Source organism: Thunnus albacares, chromosome 1 (assembly GCF_914725855.1).
Source record: "Thunnus albacares chromosome 1, fThuAlb1.1, whole genome shotgun sequence".
Lineage (NCBI taxonomy): Eukaryota > Metazoa > Chordata > Actinopteri > Scombriformes > Scombridae > Thunnus > Thunnus albacares.
Window position 1 is genome coordinate 24,188,813 of NC_058106.1, and position 13,703 is coordinate 24,202,515.

General features: G+C 38.4%; 1 protein-coding gene across 1 annotated transcript; it reads right to left on the minus strand.

The window, feature by feature from the left end:
• Positions 1-582: 582 nt before the first annotated feature.
• Positions 583-11,647, minus strand: tmem276b (transmembrane protein 276b). Its single transcript, XM_044351092.1, has 4 exons — positions 10,885-11,647; positions 6,557-6,670; positions 4,663-4,800; positions 583-4,443 (listed from the first exon to the last, which is right to left on the minus strand). The coding sequence occupies exons 1-4, from the start codon at positions 11,279-11,281 to the stop codon at positions 4,196-4,198; spliced, it is 897 nt and encodes a 298-aa protein (XP_044207027.1). The 5' UTR covers positions 11,282-11,647; the 3' UTR covers positions 583-4,195.
• Between the last annotated feature and the right edge of the window lie 2,056 nt (positions 11,648-13,703).

A 13,703-nucleotide genomic window follows, 5' to 3' on the forward strand; every position in this document is an offset into this window, starting at 1 on the left:
TGTTTGAGAGCAAATCTATCTTAAATTACAGCGTCTAATATTTTGTTTACATCATAATTTGTCATTTATATTTTATTCTGTAATACATGATAGATGCAAAAACCACTTGTATTTCCTGTTCCTTATTCACTTGTACATTATAGGCTTGTAGCAGCACGTTTATCACCTCAGTCCTAAAAAGGCAAAGACACATAACATCAAATCTTCCCTCTAGATGGCACCATGTCCTAAGTGACAAAAGGCCAAGCCTCGCCTCCAAGCCTCTCTGGAGGAGGGTGCTCCTCACACTGCTGTTATAATCATAATTCTCAAGTCTTGTAAATATTCATCTTGGACTGGACATATGCAGTCCACAAACTACCTCATCCCCACAGGTACAAAAACACACACATTTGCTTCATCAGCCAGGTAAGGAGAGTCACAGATTAAAATTTTCAAGCTTTAAAAAAAGGAACATTAGTGGAGAGAGAGAAATGTCCAAGAGGAAACTTGTGAATTCTGGGGAAAAAAATGCAAACACTGAAAGTCAAAACTAGTAATTACATATTTTATTTCAGTAAAATAAATTAATTAAAAATGGACACAAGTTTTAATATTGAAAGAAACTAACTGTAATGAGATCATGCAAGACTGTAATGTCTTTTTAGTCCCCACACAACTTCTGCAGTGGATTGAACCAGTATAAATGACTTGTAGAAAATAATAGCTGTGCTACTGAAACAAGTGCCACTTTAAATGGTGGCATTTTCACAGGGCATCTCTCATTGCACAGAGTACATTGCTAAGTTCCTCATGAAACACAGGAAGTTGCCATTTGAGAGAGATTTTACAACAATTTTAAATACATCGTTACACTGTGCTGACTCCATCCTTTCACTAATACAGTATTATTCTTTTTTTAAAATCTTGCTACTGTGTGCTACTCTTTTGTATTGAACCTCGACCCAATCATAACAAAATCTTTGTTTTAATATCCAGACATTGTAATGTAACTACTATTTGAGATCTAGGGCTGCAAATAAATTACTACTTTACTTTTTGACAGAGTCCTGCATATGTGCAGTAGTTGCACACCAGTACTGGAAAAGTCCAATTTTCCCACCAAGAATACACAAAAAAGTTAATTGTGTGCAATTGTGCTTCAGTCCTAACAACACATTATACTTGCACCATGTACTTATACATACACTTTAACGCTTACAGTAACACTTGTATTACTGAGCATCCGTTTGGGTGTGAACTTTATATAACCAAAACACCAAACAGTATTGCATTCTGTGAGTTGTAAGGACATCAGAAAATACACTGACTCAACAGTCAGTGTAATGAACATAGATATAAACTTGTTTTATTTCTATGATAATTGTATTTTCATTCATGTCCTTGTTACCGACTGACCCTTAACACACACCATGATATAAACCCAAACTGTTTGTAAAAGACACAACAGGGTGCTTATTACATGCTCAAGTCATTTTTGCTCCCATATGTGGCCTTGCAAACATACAATGTATAACTCCACCTGTATAGACTTCAGGTTCACAGACTTTTAAGAGACCCAGCAAAGTGCAAAGATTGAACAAGACACTGAAGATGCAGTTTTCAACCATGCCTCAGTTAATTTCCTCGTCTTCTGTTAAGTGTTTGCCTCATGAGGAGGTCAATGGTGACGGTGAAAGGACTGAACATCACACACAGTGTTGTCAACACACATTATAACACTTTTTTTCTAAGAAAGTTAATTGACATAGCTGATAACATCTCTCATGACTCATCTCCAGCAATCGACGTTATAAAAACCTCATTACACATGGCTGTAATATTTTTGAATCATGAACTTGTAGTGAATTTGAAAATATGACAATTGAAAATGAATTTGGTTTGATGACGGAGGGGAAAAAAAACAACAGAAAACTAACTGCTGTGAGTCGTCATCATCCGAGAGTGGCACCAGGAGAACTGTTTCCCCCCTTTCACTCAACAAACTAACCTGCTCTGTTCTGTTTTCAAAACCTGTTACTGTGCCCCCATCCTACAAACTATGGAGTGTATTTTGTAAGTTAGTACACAAAAACTGGTGGATTTTACTGATCTGTGCTAAAAACACATGATTCAAGTTGAACTGGTAATTTGAAACACTTTCAATTTTAATCAAAAATGTTTGTTTTTTTTACAAGAATGTGTTACTTTATTTTTGTTTTGTTGTTTTCAAAAATGAATCTAACTATGTCCACATATTTAAAAAAAAACAAAACATTAGTGTCCATTAACACTTAAAAACCAAGCCATTTTAGTATGCATACTTGTGATTTTAAGTGTACTTAATTTTGTAATTTTCCGGTGTTAATGCACCAAAATTAAAAAACGCAATATCGTGTGTATTTGGAACACAGCTTTTAGTGTACAATGCTGCATTCAAGGGCTTTTCTAAATGATTATTTGTGCTTTTTTTTCAACATTAAATTAGGAGGTATTTTCAATCCAACAATTGAGTTGCAGAAGTATGGAGTAATGGAATATCCTGCCATTAGTACCATCTGATGACTCAGTGTAATGGCACATCATTGTGTACTGAAATTTGTAAATGTATTTTTCCAAGTTGTCATGATAGCCCCTGTAAGTGTTGTATTACATGCTGATTGCTAATAAAAGTCATGGATCATGCCATGAGCCTTAACTGAATGTGCTGTCCAATCCCCCATGTACAAAAAAAACTGTTATGACATAAATGATTTCCCGTGGCTGCTTGTTTTATTGTTTCAGCCGTTACTGAGTCAGATTTGAGTCAAGACAGGATGACACGGCCCTCGACCATTGCGTGATGTTCTTATGTTAGTGTAATTAGTGCAGATAAGGATTCAGAATGCAGCTTGTGCTTTCATTTTAAGTGGGATCACTGAAAATATTGCATTTGTCCCCCTAAAACTGCTTCACTTGCTTGTATTCAGAGTATTACACAAAAGGCTGACCAGTATTAAGGGTAAACAATTCACCGCAGTTTGGTTTCTTGTGTTGCTCTTGTCAGGTTATGATTCAGTTGTCAGCAAACAACTGGGTCTGACAGAGCAGTAACAGCACAGCAGCATTAAGTCACAGCTCAGCAGTTACCGTGATTTAATGCTTTCTTTTACTTCTCAGTTCTTCTTTTCACTTGGTACCACAAAATACCTTCATGTTGCTGAATCCAATAATGGATTCATGCTCTAAGAACCATTCTTTAACACTTTTTTCTTCAATGTGTGAAGCGGCAGAGCTTAACTTTGCACATGTCTCCATACAGTCAACCATCATTACCTCTAAACAAACAGAAAACAAACATTCTTATTCAAAATCTACTTTACACAAACAATGATTTGGATCTACATAGAGATGCATTTTGTACATATAGAATCTTTAAAGAAGCATCAAACGATTTGCTCTTCAATGCAAATTAAGTTCTGTGTATTTTATCGTACTGACCACGCTGCTAGATCCATCGTGTGCTCTGCAGAGACTGCAGACGTCTACCCCAGGGCTAATGTTTGATATCAGTAAGTGTGCTACACTAAAGATAAGCAACGGGCAGTCAACGCCAGATTTTTTTTTTCTTTACGAACAATAACACAGCACACATCACTCGACTGAAAGAGGAATGCTGACAGGATGCTCTGGCCTGATGTTTGTGTGGTTGTTCCTTTTGGAGGATTTCTCTTATGATTCATCCAGAGTAAGTGAGCATGTGTGGAAAAGCTGGTGTGTGTGTGTGTGTGTGTATGTGTGCTTGTTTGTGCCTGCGGGAGTGTACTGTATGTGGCAAATGCATTTAAGAGAGCACCATTTTAAGACAAATTCTCCTCAGAGAAAACAGTCACCTTTAGATCGCCATAAAGTCAGCATGTCAAAAATCAGAACAACAAAAAAAAAAAAAAGAAAGTCTTTTTGTGCTATGAGAGCGATGCCCCAGTCGTACGTTAGGTGTTACTCTTAGTGTCCCTGGAGTTCCCTTGGGGGTTTCGAGAATAGGTGTGTGAAGTTTGTCGTTACTATGCTCCCTCTGTCACAACTCAGGCACACTGAACACTGAGGGGGAGATGGCGATGTTGAGGGTGGTGTGAGATGGTGATCAGACAAAAAACTGTTTCAGAGTCAAACATCAAGGTTGGAAGGGTGTGATTTGTGCGCTCCGTGGGTCAGTCGCTACGGCGCCTCGGTCCTGTCACACGGTTCCATTCTCTTGCCTCGGCTTGTGGGTTGTTGTGCGAGCAGGCGTGCTCAGGGAGGGGGCCAAGGTGCAGAGGAAGCCAGCCAGCAATGTGAGACCGAGGCCCCCCCAGGCACAAAACATGGACCAGCCATAGCCATGGCTAATGTCCTCAGGGAGGCCGTACATGTAGCGGGGGTAGCGGGATAACTCGAAGTTGATTCCTGCCACACATGTGCACAGGGAAATGATGCAGCATGTTCCTGTGTGAGCAGAAGAGACAAATAGTGATTATTCAGTTCCTACATGTAATGTGCATCTTACTGCAGGACAAGAATCATGTTACTGCAGGGCATTGATCTACTGTCTCATCTTAACCCCAAAATGCTCTCAGCTGTCACCAACTAAAAACAGAAATTGCATAAATTGGATTTTGTATGCATGCTTGCGTGTGGATGTGGGCATATGTGCTCTCACAGTACCTCCCATGAGAAAGAGTAGCCCAGCTACATATTGCATGAGGTCATGCTGCTGGCAGCATCCCAGCACTCCAATGATCCAGCCAAAAAGAATGATGGACACGGCCATGCCCACAAAGCCAGCCGTCATTCTTCTTAGATCTGCAAGCACAGGTGAAAAGTTAACTTTCAGGTACTGAACAGAGAAACTGACAGTTATCTTTTAAACTGGTAATTAGTCTGAAAGGTTAATACCGTGAACAAATCATTTTATTTATTTAAAACCTTTGAAAACGCATAGAGGGAGAACCCTCATTTCCAAATGTAGAAGTCCCAACAGTTACAATGGTTGCTAAAAGGAACTAAGAGGACATTTTAACTGTTGTCCTCATTTTACTTACAATAATATATAATGACAATAAAGGAATTAATCCAGCAGTGCAGTAAAGCTGGAATTGACAAGTTGTATCCCTCAAACTAAACTAACGACGGTCGAGCATCAATTGTCCCACCGTTCTACTGCTAAGCAGGATGTACTGGATGATAATGACAGCAGTAATAAGTATAGAGTTAGAACTGTGTTCCTAATATTTTGTCCACTCCATTAACATGCATGAGGGGGGCAAAATATTAGGAACACTTTTCAATATAATGTACACCAGTACACCACCACCACCCACTACGACCTCAATAATAAACATAAAGTATAATTATCACCTTTCTGACAATGTCAGCAAAAACTGATAACGTATCAGCTTCTAAAATGTAGAATTTATGGCAGAGCTGTTGTATTGGATTGAATCAGATTTCACAGGTGTTCCTAATAAAGTGCTTGAGGAGTGTATCTCATATTAACACTTAATGGTTTGGTATAGCTTGTTTCAAGACAGAACATAGCACGGCAGACTCACAACAATATCCAATGTAAAAATGAAACGAATCAGGCACATCTCTACTGAACATAAAACAACACACCTAGAAGCGATAAGATAAAAGTAACAGTACATCATACAGAAAACCACTACTGACGATATCCAAGGTCAGACGACTCCTGCACCCTCAAGTGAGACATAAAAGCCTATCCCTATGTTTAAAGTAGAGATTTAAAAGAAGAAGCAGATCTTTGCAGCCTAATGTCCCCTTGATAAGCCATTTGAAAGGCAATGGCTCACTAATAGTGATGACCTGATAACCTCTGATCATGAGTCTAAATGTGGGAGAGAAGGGCTTAGAAGGTTATTGATCTGTTCCACAGCAAAACCCAGCTGTGCCTAAAAAAATAAAAAGTATAATCTTACAAACAATGAACAGGTAAACAGTGAAAAGAGGTTAGCATCACAATTGTGCTAGTTTGATAAGTTAAAGCTGCTGCAGCTGTGGATGAGAGAAAGACTCCTGATTTATAGAGGATGGGAGGAAATAACAGCACGGGATGAGAAAGGCGTGAATTTATTTCACTAGTTCTACTAAAAAATAAACCAATTCAGGTATTTTATGAAATGGTGAAAACAAGATGGACAAATAGCTTCAGCGCTGTGTCTGTGAATAATGTAACTTAGAATAAATGTACAAAGAGAATAAGAAAGGACCCAAAATCATGCCTTGAGGCACACCAAATTTCACACGTCTCTGAGTCAAATTAAACTCCTTGTTGTCTAAAGAGGTACAGCTTTAAAATAGCTATTGGACAAGAAGACTTAGAATTAAGCATAAGCCATTATCAGCTGGTAGAGGATGGATTTTCATCTTTTTCTTATTTTTTCTTTTTCATCACTCAAAAAGAAAGTTAATTGGACACAGAAGAAGCAGAAAGCAGAAAAATAAATGTGGATGAACAGAAAAGATACAAAGAACAAAATAATCAGCTGACTGAACCAACAAGTTCAACAACTCCACAGAAAAACACATTCAGACTTACGGAGTGCGTGCCACTCATCCTGTCGTATGGTCTTTGTGATGTTGATGGGTAAATTTCGTGGGAGGATGGACGAAGAGTAGTGATACTTGACTGGGGTACATCTTTGAATTATCCCTGGGAAAAAAATGCGAACAGTCATAACTGGAGCACAAATATCCTTAATTCAAGAAGAGAATATTAAGTCAAAATCTCATTCTGAACCTTTAACACACTCGTGGAATTATGAAATAACACACACACATGCACACACAGTAGAAAACCTTCATATTTGTTCTATACCCTCGCTGAGTTTTAATTTTCTCAGTTAGCCTTATTAACCTCATGTTCCAACCCTCTCTTCATTCTTATTATGGGAGGATTAGGAAACAATATGGAATATGGATTATTCCAACAAAGGCTACATAAAGAGCCTTAATTGTTCTCATTTAAAGTAAAAATGTCTTCATATTTACTGGATGGTCAGCACAGTAAACTGCAGACCAAATTAGCTGCACACACACAGAATTAAATGGTTTTTGGGGCACAAGTATGAGGTCCAGCTCCTAGTCTATGGAAAAAGGTTTAATACTTTTTATCAGTGTCCCTGCACCTTATTTGTTTTGTAATTTCACATTTAAGGGAAAAATGGTGTGATCTCTACTATACTTTGCGTATGTTACAATAGGTTATATCTCTCTTTCTTTCAGTCGTTAGATAAATCTCTCATAATGTTTGTCAAAGCTTTTACTTCTGTTAATCTCTGATTTTAAAGCGCGTTCCTTCAGAGGTCAGGTTTGTGATCTCCTAAACTTTGATCTCCAGGTTCTTTGTTAATGACTCCCAAGGCTACTATTGAATGAAGACAGATGTTTTTACGTCAGGGTGATTCTTTTAGTTCAAATATTCAATGTTTTCCAAATGGAACAGCAAAAGTACAGCAAAGCCAAAAACCAAGTTTCAACGCAGCACCAGTGCACTCAAAACTGTTTCTTATGGAAACAAAGTATAGCACCACTTACAGCTAACTTTATATCATGTCTTTAAAAAATCAGCGCTCTTACTTGGACTACCAACTGGATCACATCTGTCTTGAATGCAGTTTCCCACCAGAAATAACTTTCCATCTCATGTTGAGAACATTTAATTCCAGGAGAGAATCAGCTTTCGAAATCAATACGAAATTGTGTTTTAACAACTACAAGTGACAACCTGAAGGCAAAATTTTAAGTGTTAAATTGACAGGGTTTAAGTACAAACCTGCATAATGTAACAAAACAACACTCATTGACAGTGACAATTTGCTGTATGTGGAGTCATCATTTATCATGTAATAAAAACTATGTGTCAGTTTAACTGTCAGTGTGTATGAGTCCACACCAGCAGATTCAGTTTAACACAGAAAAATGTTATTTTGCTTACAGCGTTGCTGTCACAACACTGTGATCATCAAGACTCTAATCATGATTAGACAGACATCAGACACCTTGTGCACCATCAAACTTCACAAATTAGAGCACATGAGAAAATAATTTACAACACATCACGTTTCGTGTTAAGAAGCGTTCAATTATTAAACATTTTGCAGCTTTTATCTTTCAAACTGTCTGATTCTGAACACAGTTTTGTAAATTGCATCAATTGAATGCTGCACATTTAAGTGCACTTTGAGTTTAAATAAGGAATGCCTCACATTTCTGACTTGCTGTTGACATCTGATCTCTCTTTATGTGTTAAATCTTGGTCATCCTGCTTTCAAACTGAAGAGCATAATCACAAGTAACTTGCTTGAGTAGCTATCAGTGTGCATGTGCCATTATAGCTCTGAAATTAGCCTTTTCAGAGCTATTTTCATGTTCATTTAGGTGCAGTTATATGTGATTTGAACGTCATATCACTTCGACATGTGTATCAGTTCATGTCATTTTACTTGTGCAAAATAGTCTTCAATGTAGTGAGTGTGGCAATGAGAGAGGAAAGATTGGGCGCAAATTATGCCATTTTTTCAGTGGCCATTATGGTTGATCTCTGCACAGATGTCAGTGTCAATATTGGCACTACACATTTATATACTGTATATTTATACCTAAAATCTACAAATATGAGCTTAAGAATCAGACAAGACCGAGTTAATTGACTAAAATCAAGTGTCAACTACATTGCATGTGCATTTCCAAGGCGACTACAACTAATAGTGAATGGTTACCATCGTATCTTTAATCGAGTGAAATTCAAATCTTCACCTACGTTGTTGCTGCATGGAGCTCAGCATGATGAATAAGGTGCTGGAGCTACTAGTATCAAGCACTATTATAGGATAGGTTCACAGTTTTTCAAGTCTGTCTTAAAACAACAGTCGGGTGCCCAAATGAACATTGAAACAGGTTTTTCTTGCTGTAATCATTCCTCCTGTTCATACTGACCATTAGAATATCCTTTCATAATGCACTTACAATGTAAGTGATGGGGGACAAAATGCACAGTCCTCGTTCTGAGTAAAAATGTATTTACACATTTATCTAAAGATAACATGAGGCCTCAGCAGTCTGAGTTAGTCAAATAGTGGATATCTTTCACAGTTACAGTCTTTAATTAAAAAAAAAAAATCCCTCTTTGTGTCTCGATGGACAGTGTTCAAAGGATTGTAACAAAAAGGGACATTTGGCACCAAACAGACAGTAACTTTGAAAGATAATGAATTGATTTGACTAATTTGGACAGCTGAAGATGGCATATTAGCTTCAAATAAACTTTTAAATACATTTTTGTGCAGAAGAAAGCTTGTGGATTTTGTCCCCCATCACCTAAATTGAAAGTGCATTATAAAGGGATCTCTTAATGGCCAGTATGAACAGGAGGAATGATTAAAGCAAGAAAACCATGTGTCAATGTTTATTTGGGCATCTGACTGTTATTTTAGGACAGACTTAAAAAAAATCCCGTCCTTTAACATATTGTATTCATGTGACCAGATTAATTGTTTGGCAGTTTAACACCACATAGCCTACCAGCTACGGACACAATAACATGAACACATGAAACATGATGTACAATATATATATGATACAACCGCACACAAAAGATACGCTTCAAAAAGCTATTTTATATATATATTTTTTATTTATCTATTTTTTGCTGAGACTGTGTGTACGAACTAGTATGCAAACCAGTTCAAGAACAGGACTGAGTCAACACCTTTCTGAAATACAAACAGTAAAATAACGAGCTTCATAAAAGTAGTATATATACATATTGCAGAGGTATTGCATTGGAGTGATGTGTTCATGCTATAGATCCACTCCTGTAGGACTGAGCAGTGCAGTACTATAAATTAATACTACAGAGCTGTTTTGTCATGTACCTGTACATTGTGTGTGTGCATAATATCTGTACTCTGGTACTCTATAATGATTTTTGAAATTCAAAACTGTACGCTGTGAAATGTAGATTCTCTCAGAGCACTATAGAGCCGCTAAATTAAAAAAAAAATCTTTTAAATAGTCATTTGCAGATATACTGAGACAATTCAATTGTTAACCTGAACATAGAGCAGCATTGATCGTTGTTTCTAGGTTGGTTAAGTTGTGTATGCTTGGAAGAAGATGGGTTTTAGGGACAACATGGTATCCGGAGTCAATGTTTGGAAAAGAAAACTATCCATAATGTTTCATTTGGGCTGTTTTAAGGTGTAATTTGAATCGAGGTTCATCTACCTCCACTGTGACGGCTTTAATTACGACAACAATAAGTGAAATCCTTGTTTTCTACACAGCAAGGCTCCTCTTTTTATGCATCTTCTTAGTTTCTGGACCTCTCTCTGGACCAGGTGTATCCTGGATGGCCCTGAACTATGGCCTCTCCTGCTGTTCAGTGAAGAGGGCTGTATATTGTGTTTCTCTGTTGTGGCCCAAAAATAAATTCAAACCATATTTATCAACAATTCACCTCCTGCTGCACTATATCCAATCCCCATTTAATGACATGCTGTGCAATTAACCTTTTAGGAGAGCTTGTTTACTCTTCTACATGACGGTAAACGGGATTCAGAAAACACAAGGAGCAACTGAGACCGGCCATTATCTCAGAAGGAGGAAGAGGAGGCTCACTCAGCACCATGGACAGCGAAATTCACAAATAAAGAGAGGAGCCATATGCTTCTGAAAAAAAGACATCCTTGTCTAGTTTTATAGCTTTAGATTTATAAAAGAGACACATTTGAGTGTGAGAGGAGAGCCTGGGCCTCGGGATCATCCTGTGTTTGTGTCAGGCTAGGTGTGAGCTCATCGCTGAGCATCACGGCCTGGTGCTCACAAGAAAAAAAAAAAAAAAAAAAAAAAAAGCAGGCTGCTCACCTTTGTAAATAAGGTCCTCGGTTTCCAGGTCGAATCCTTCCCGGTGACACTTCCTCCAAAGCCCGGAGATGGTGGAGTTAAACTGCCGACTGCAATGGGACTCCATAGCAGACACCGCGGCCAGAAAGTGCCGCTTCCCCCTGATGAGAGCACCAGCATCTGGGCCGTCACCTTTCCTCTCCGCGCTCTTTGGAGGCATCTGGAGGGGGAGGTTGTGGTTTGAAATGTAGATGTAACCCGGGTCGTTTCTCTTGTTGGCATAGTTTTTACACCTCTCTCTGTGTCTCCTCGCGTCGGTCTCGTACCAGTAGTCGGTGCAAATCGCCATAGCGAGCAGCCCCAGCGCACAGAAAGCCAAGAAGAGCCCTGTGCTGGTTAATATTTTCATAGCGGCCATCTTCCCCGCTTGATGGAGAGCCCAAACAGTCGCAAGAAGGTTCCTCCGTGGCCGCGGTGGTGGTACCGCGTGAAATAAATCACGACGGCACTCACAGCCTCACGCGGTCCTGCACGGGGAGCATGATGATGCAAGGCCAGTGTTGTCTGGACTGGATGCTGCGGTCTATTGTTATGGTACCCGGTGGATGCAATGTTGTTCCCACCATCTGTTATGGTAGCTACAGGAGGAGGAGAGGGGATGGATGGCGACCAACGCTGTGAGGAGGCAGGGGAAGGGGTGTAGTAGCACTCTCTCTCCTCCAGGTTGTTGTTGCGGGATGGGGGAGCAGACAGGAATGTGCTCTGTTATGGGGGGGGGAGTGGTCATTTGTGATGCTTGAACGGCCACATTTTTTGCTTTGGGGAACATGTGAAAATACAGGTGCAATACAAGGAGAATTTTATTAATCTTTAAAAAAGCAATAATCATTAATTTTCCTAGTTTGCAAATTAGTTCTTGAACAACAGCAAAACAAAGTGGTTGCTATAAATTATGAGTTTCTCAATATTAAGCTACTGATTATTATTATTTTAATGTGTGTTATAATACTCAGACAATTAACTGGATGCTAGTTTAGGCTGTTAAGTATCTGTGTCCCATATGTGTCCATCCTTACATGTTTAAAACCTTGTTTGAATATCAAATGTAGTTTTAGAAATTAAATGAATAATGACTCATGCAGATTTCCTCCTAATTCATAGGTCACCATATAAACATATGGACTTTAGGTCCATTACATTCAGTTGTTAAACTATATCATATATACAGTATATACAAATTCACATAGAGCTTGGTGAACAGCATCTTATTATATTTAATTTGCAGTTTTGTAAGTTTTCATTCATAGTATTTGCTTTTATTGTCCTGCGCCCCAGTGATTATTGTCCACCCTGTATAAATAAAGGTCAAATGAATGCATGAACAAATGTTTATGTTTGCAATTACTTGTTTTCTTTCATTATACAGTACTGTAGTGTACAGTATACCACAACTATGTAGAGAGGATTAGATTATGTAGTATTCTACATAATAATGTAGTAGGCTATAGTAATGCTGTTGTATGTTGTATAGTGTTGTAATGTGTACTTTTTCCTGGATTCTGAATGATTATCTTTATACTGTAACCCTTGTACAACCTTCTTTGACAATACTGCACTTAATTATGATCATGTCAATAAAGCCAATTTGAACAGGACCTTCTCACATTTTGAAAAGCACAGGTGTTACTTACTAATAACATTAACAATGGCTCTGCTCTATTCAAGTGTCCCAGGAAGTCATGACTGTATGACAGTTACCTGACAACACACAGCACAATACCAGAAGCCTGAGACTGAAGCAGCTCAAAGGAATTCAGCCATCATTAAGTTCATTATTTACACCTGTGCTTTTCTACACGTCAAAATGTCTTCTGTGAAAAAGGCTGGCTGCTTTCAATGACGATGACTTCTAACATGAATTCCTTTTGTTGAATGGATCCGTATACTTAAATAAGACCAAGACACTGTAAAAGATAAACAATCCATGCTGGATCAAATTATAGTATATAACAGATTATCAGATGTCTATGAAACTTGGGTAATCTAGGAAACCTTTACAGTTCTGGTAAAGGGAATTGTTGCTATAATGTTACACTTATATTAAATCACAAAACAGCAGATTGACAGTTTCAGGATTTTGTGAGCAGTAATCCAGTGGTGACACTCTAAAAATGGCCACTGTTAAAACTTTTAATTGTGTGTTGTGTTGTTAACAGAAGTTGAACTATAATATTTACCACTTTCAGGGGCATTCTCATCCTCAGTAACAGGTTATATTTGAATTCATATTTCAACCCATTCATATTAGTTGATAGTCAATAGTTGGTTATCATTTAATGATTTGTCCCTCATGTTCTTGCACTATAGTGTACATCGTGGTTGTTTGTTGTCCTTCTGTGCTGTGACTGAGGAAGGCTCCAACAGACAATAGGCTGCTCACAGGCTGATGACTAAGGAAGGCAACCCGTGGAGGAGTCGTTATGGCAACAGAAGCTTGCCAAACAGACTGTGTTGAAATTGGACAAGTATGAACACACGATCAAACCCCCCCCCCCCTTCCCCTTCTCTTTCTCTCTGCTCCCATATGACATTTTAGGCATAGGATCTTTGCAGCAAAACCATGCTTGTGGTGGGGAAGGTTTTTGTGCAGCGAGGTCAATTCAACACACCGGGCTGCATCAGCACTTTACCTACAGGTCTACTAATCAATATCAGGATATCCTAATCCCACTGAGATCACTGTAATAGCTGGGTCCCTAATTGTCTTCTAGTATGTGTGGTTTTTAATGGTATTGTGACCTTTTTTCAGAGTCATTAAGTTGAAAACAAAACAACACGTC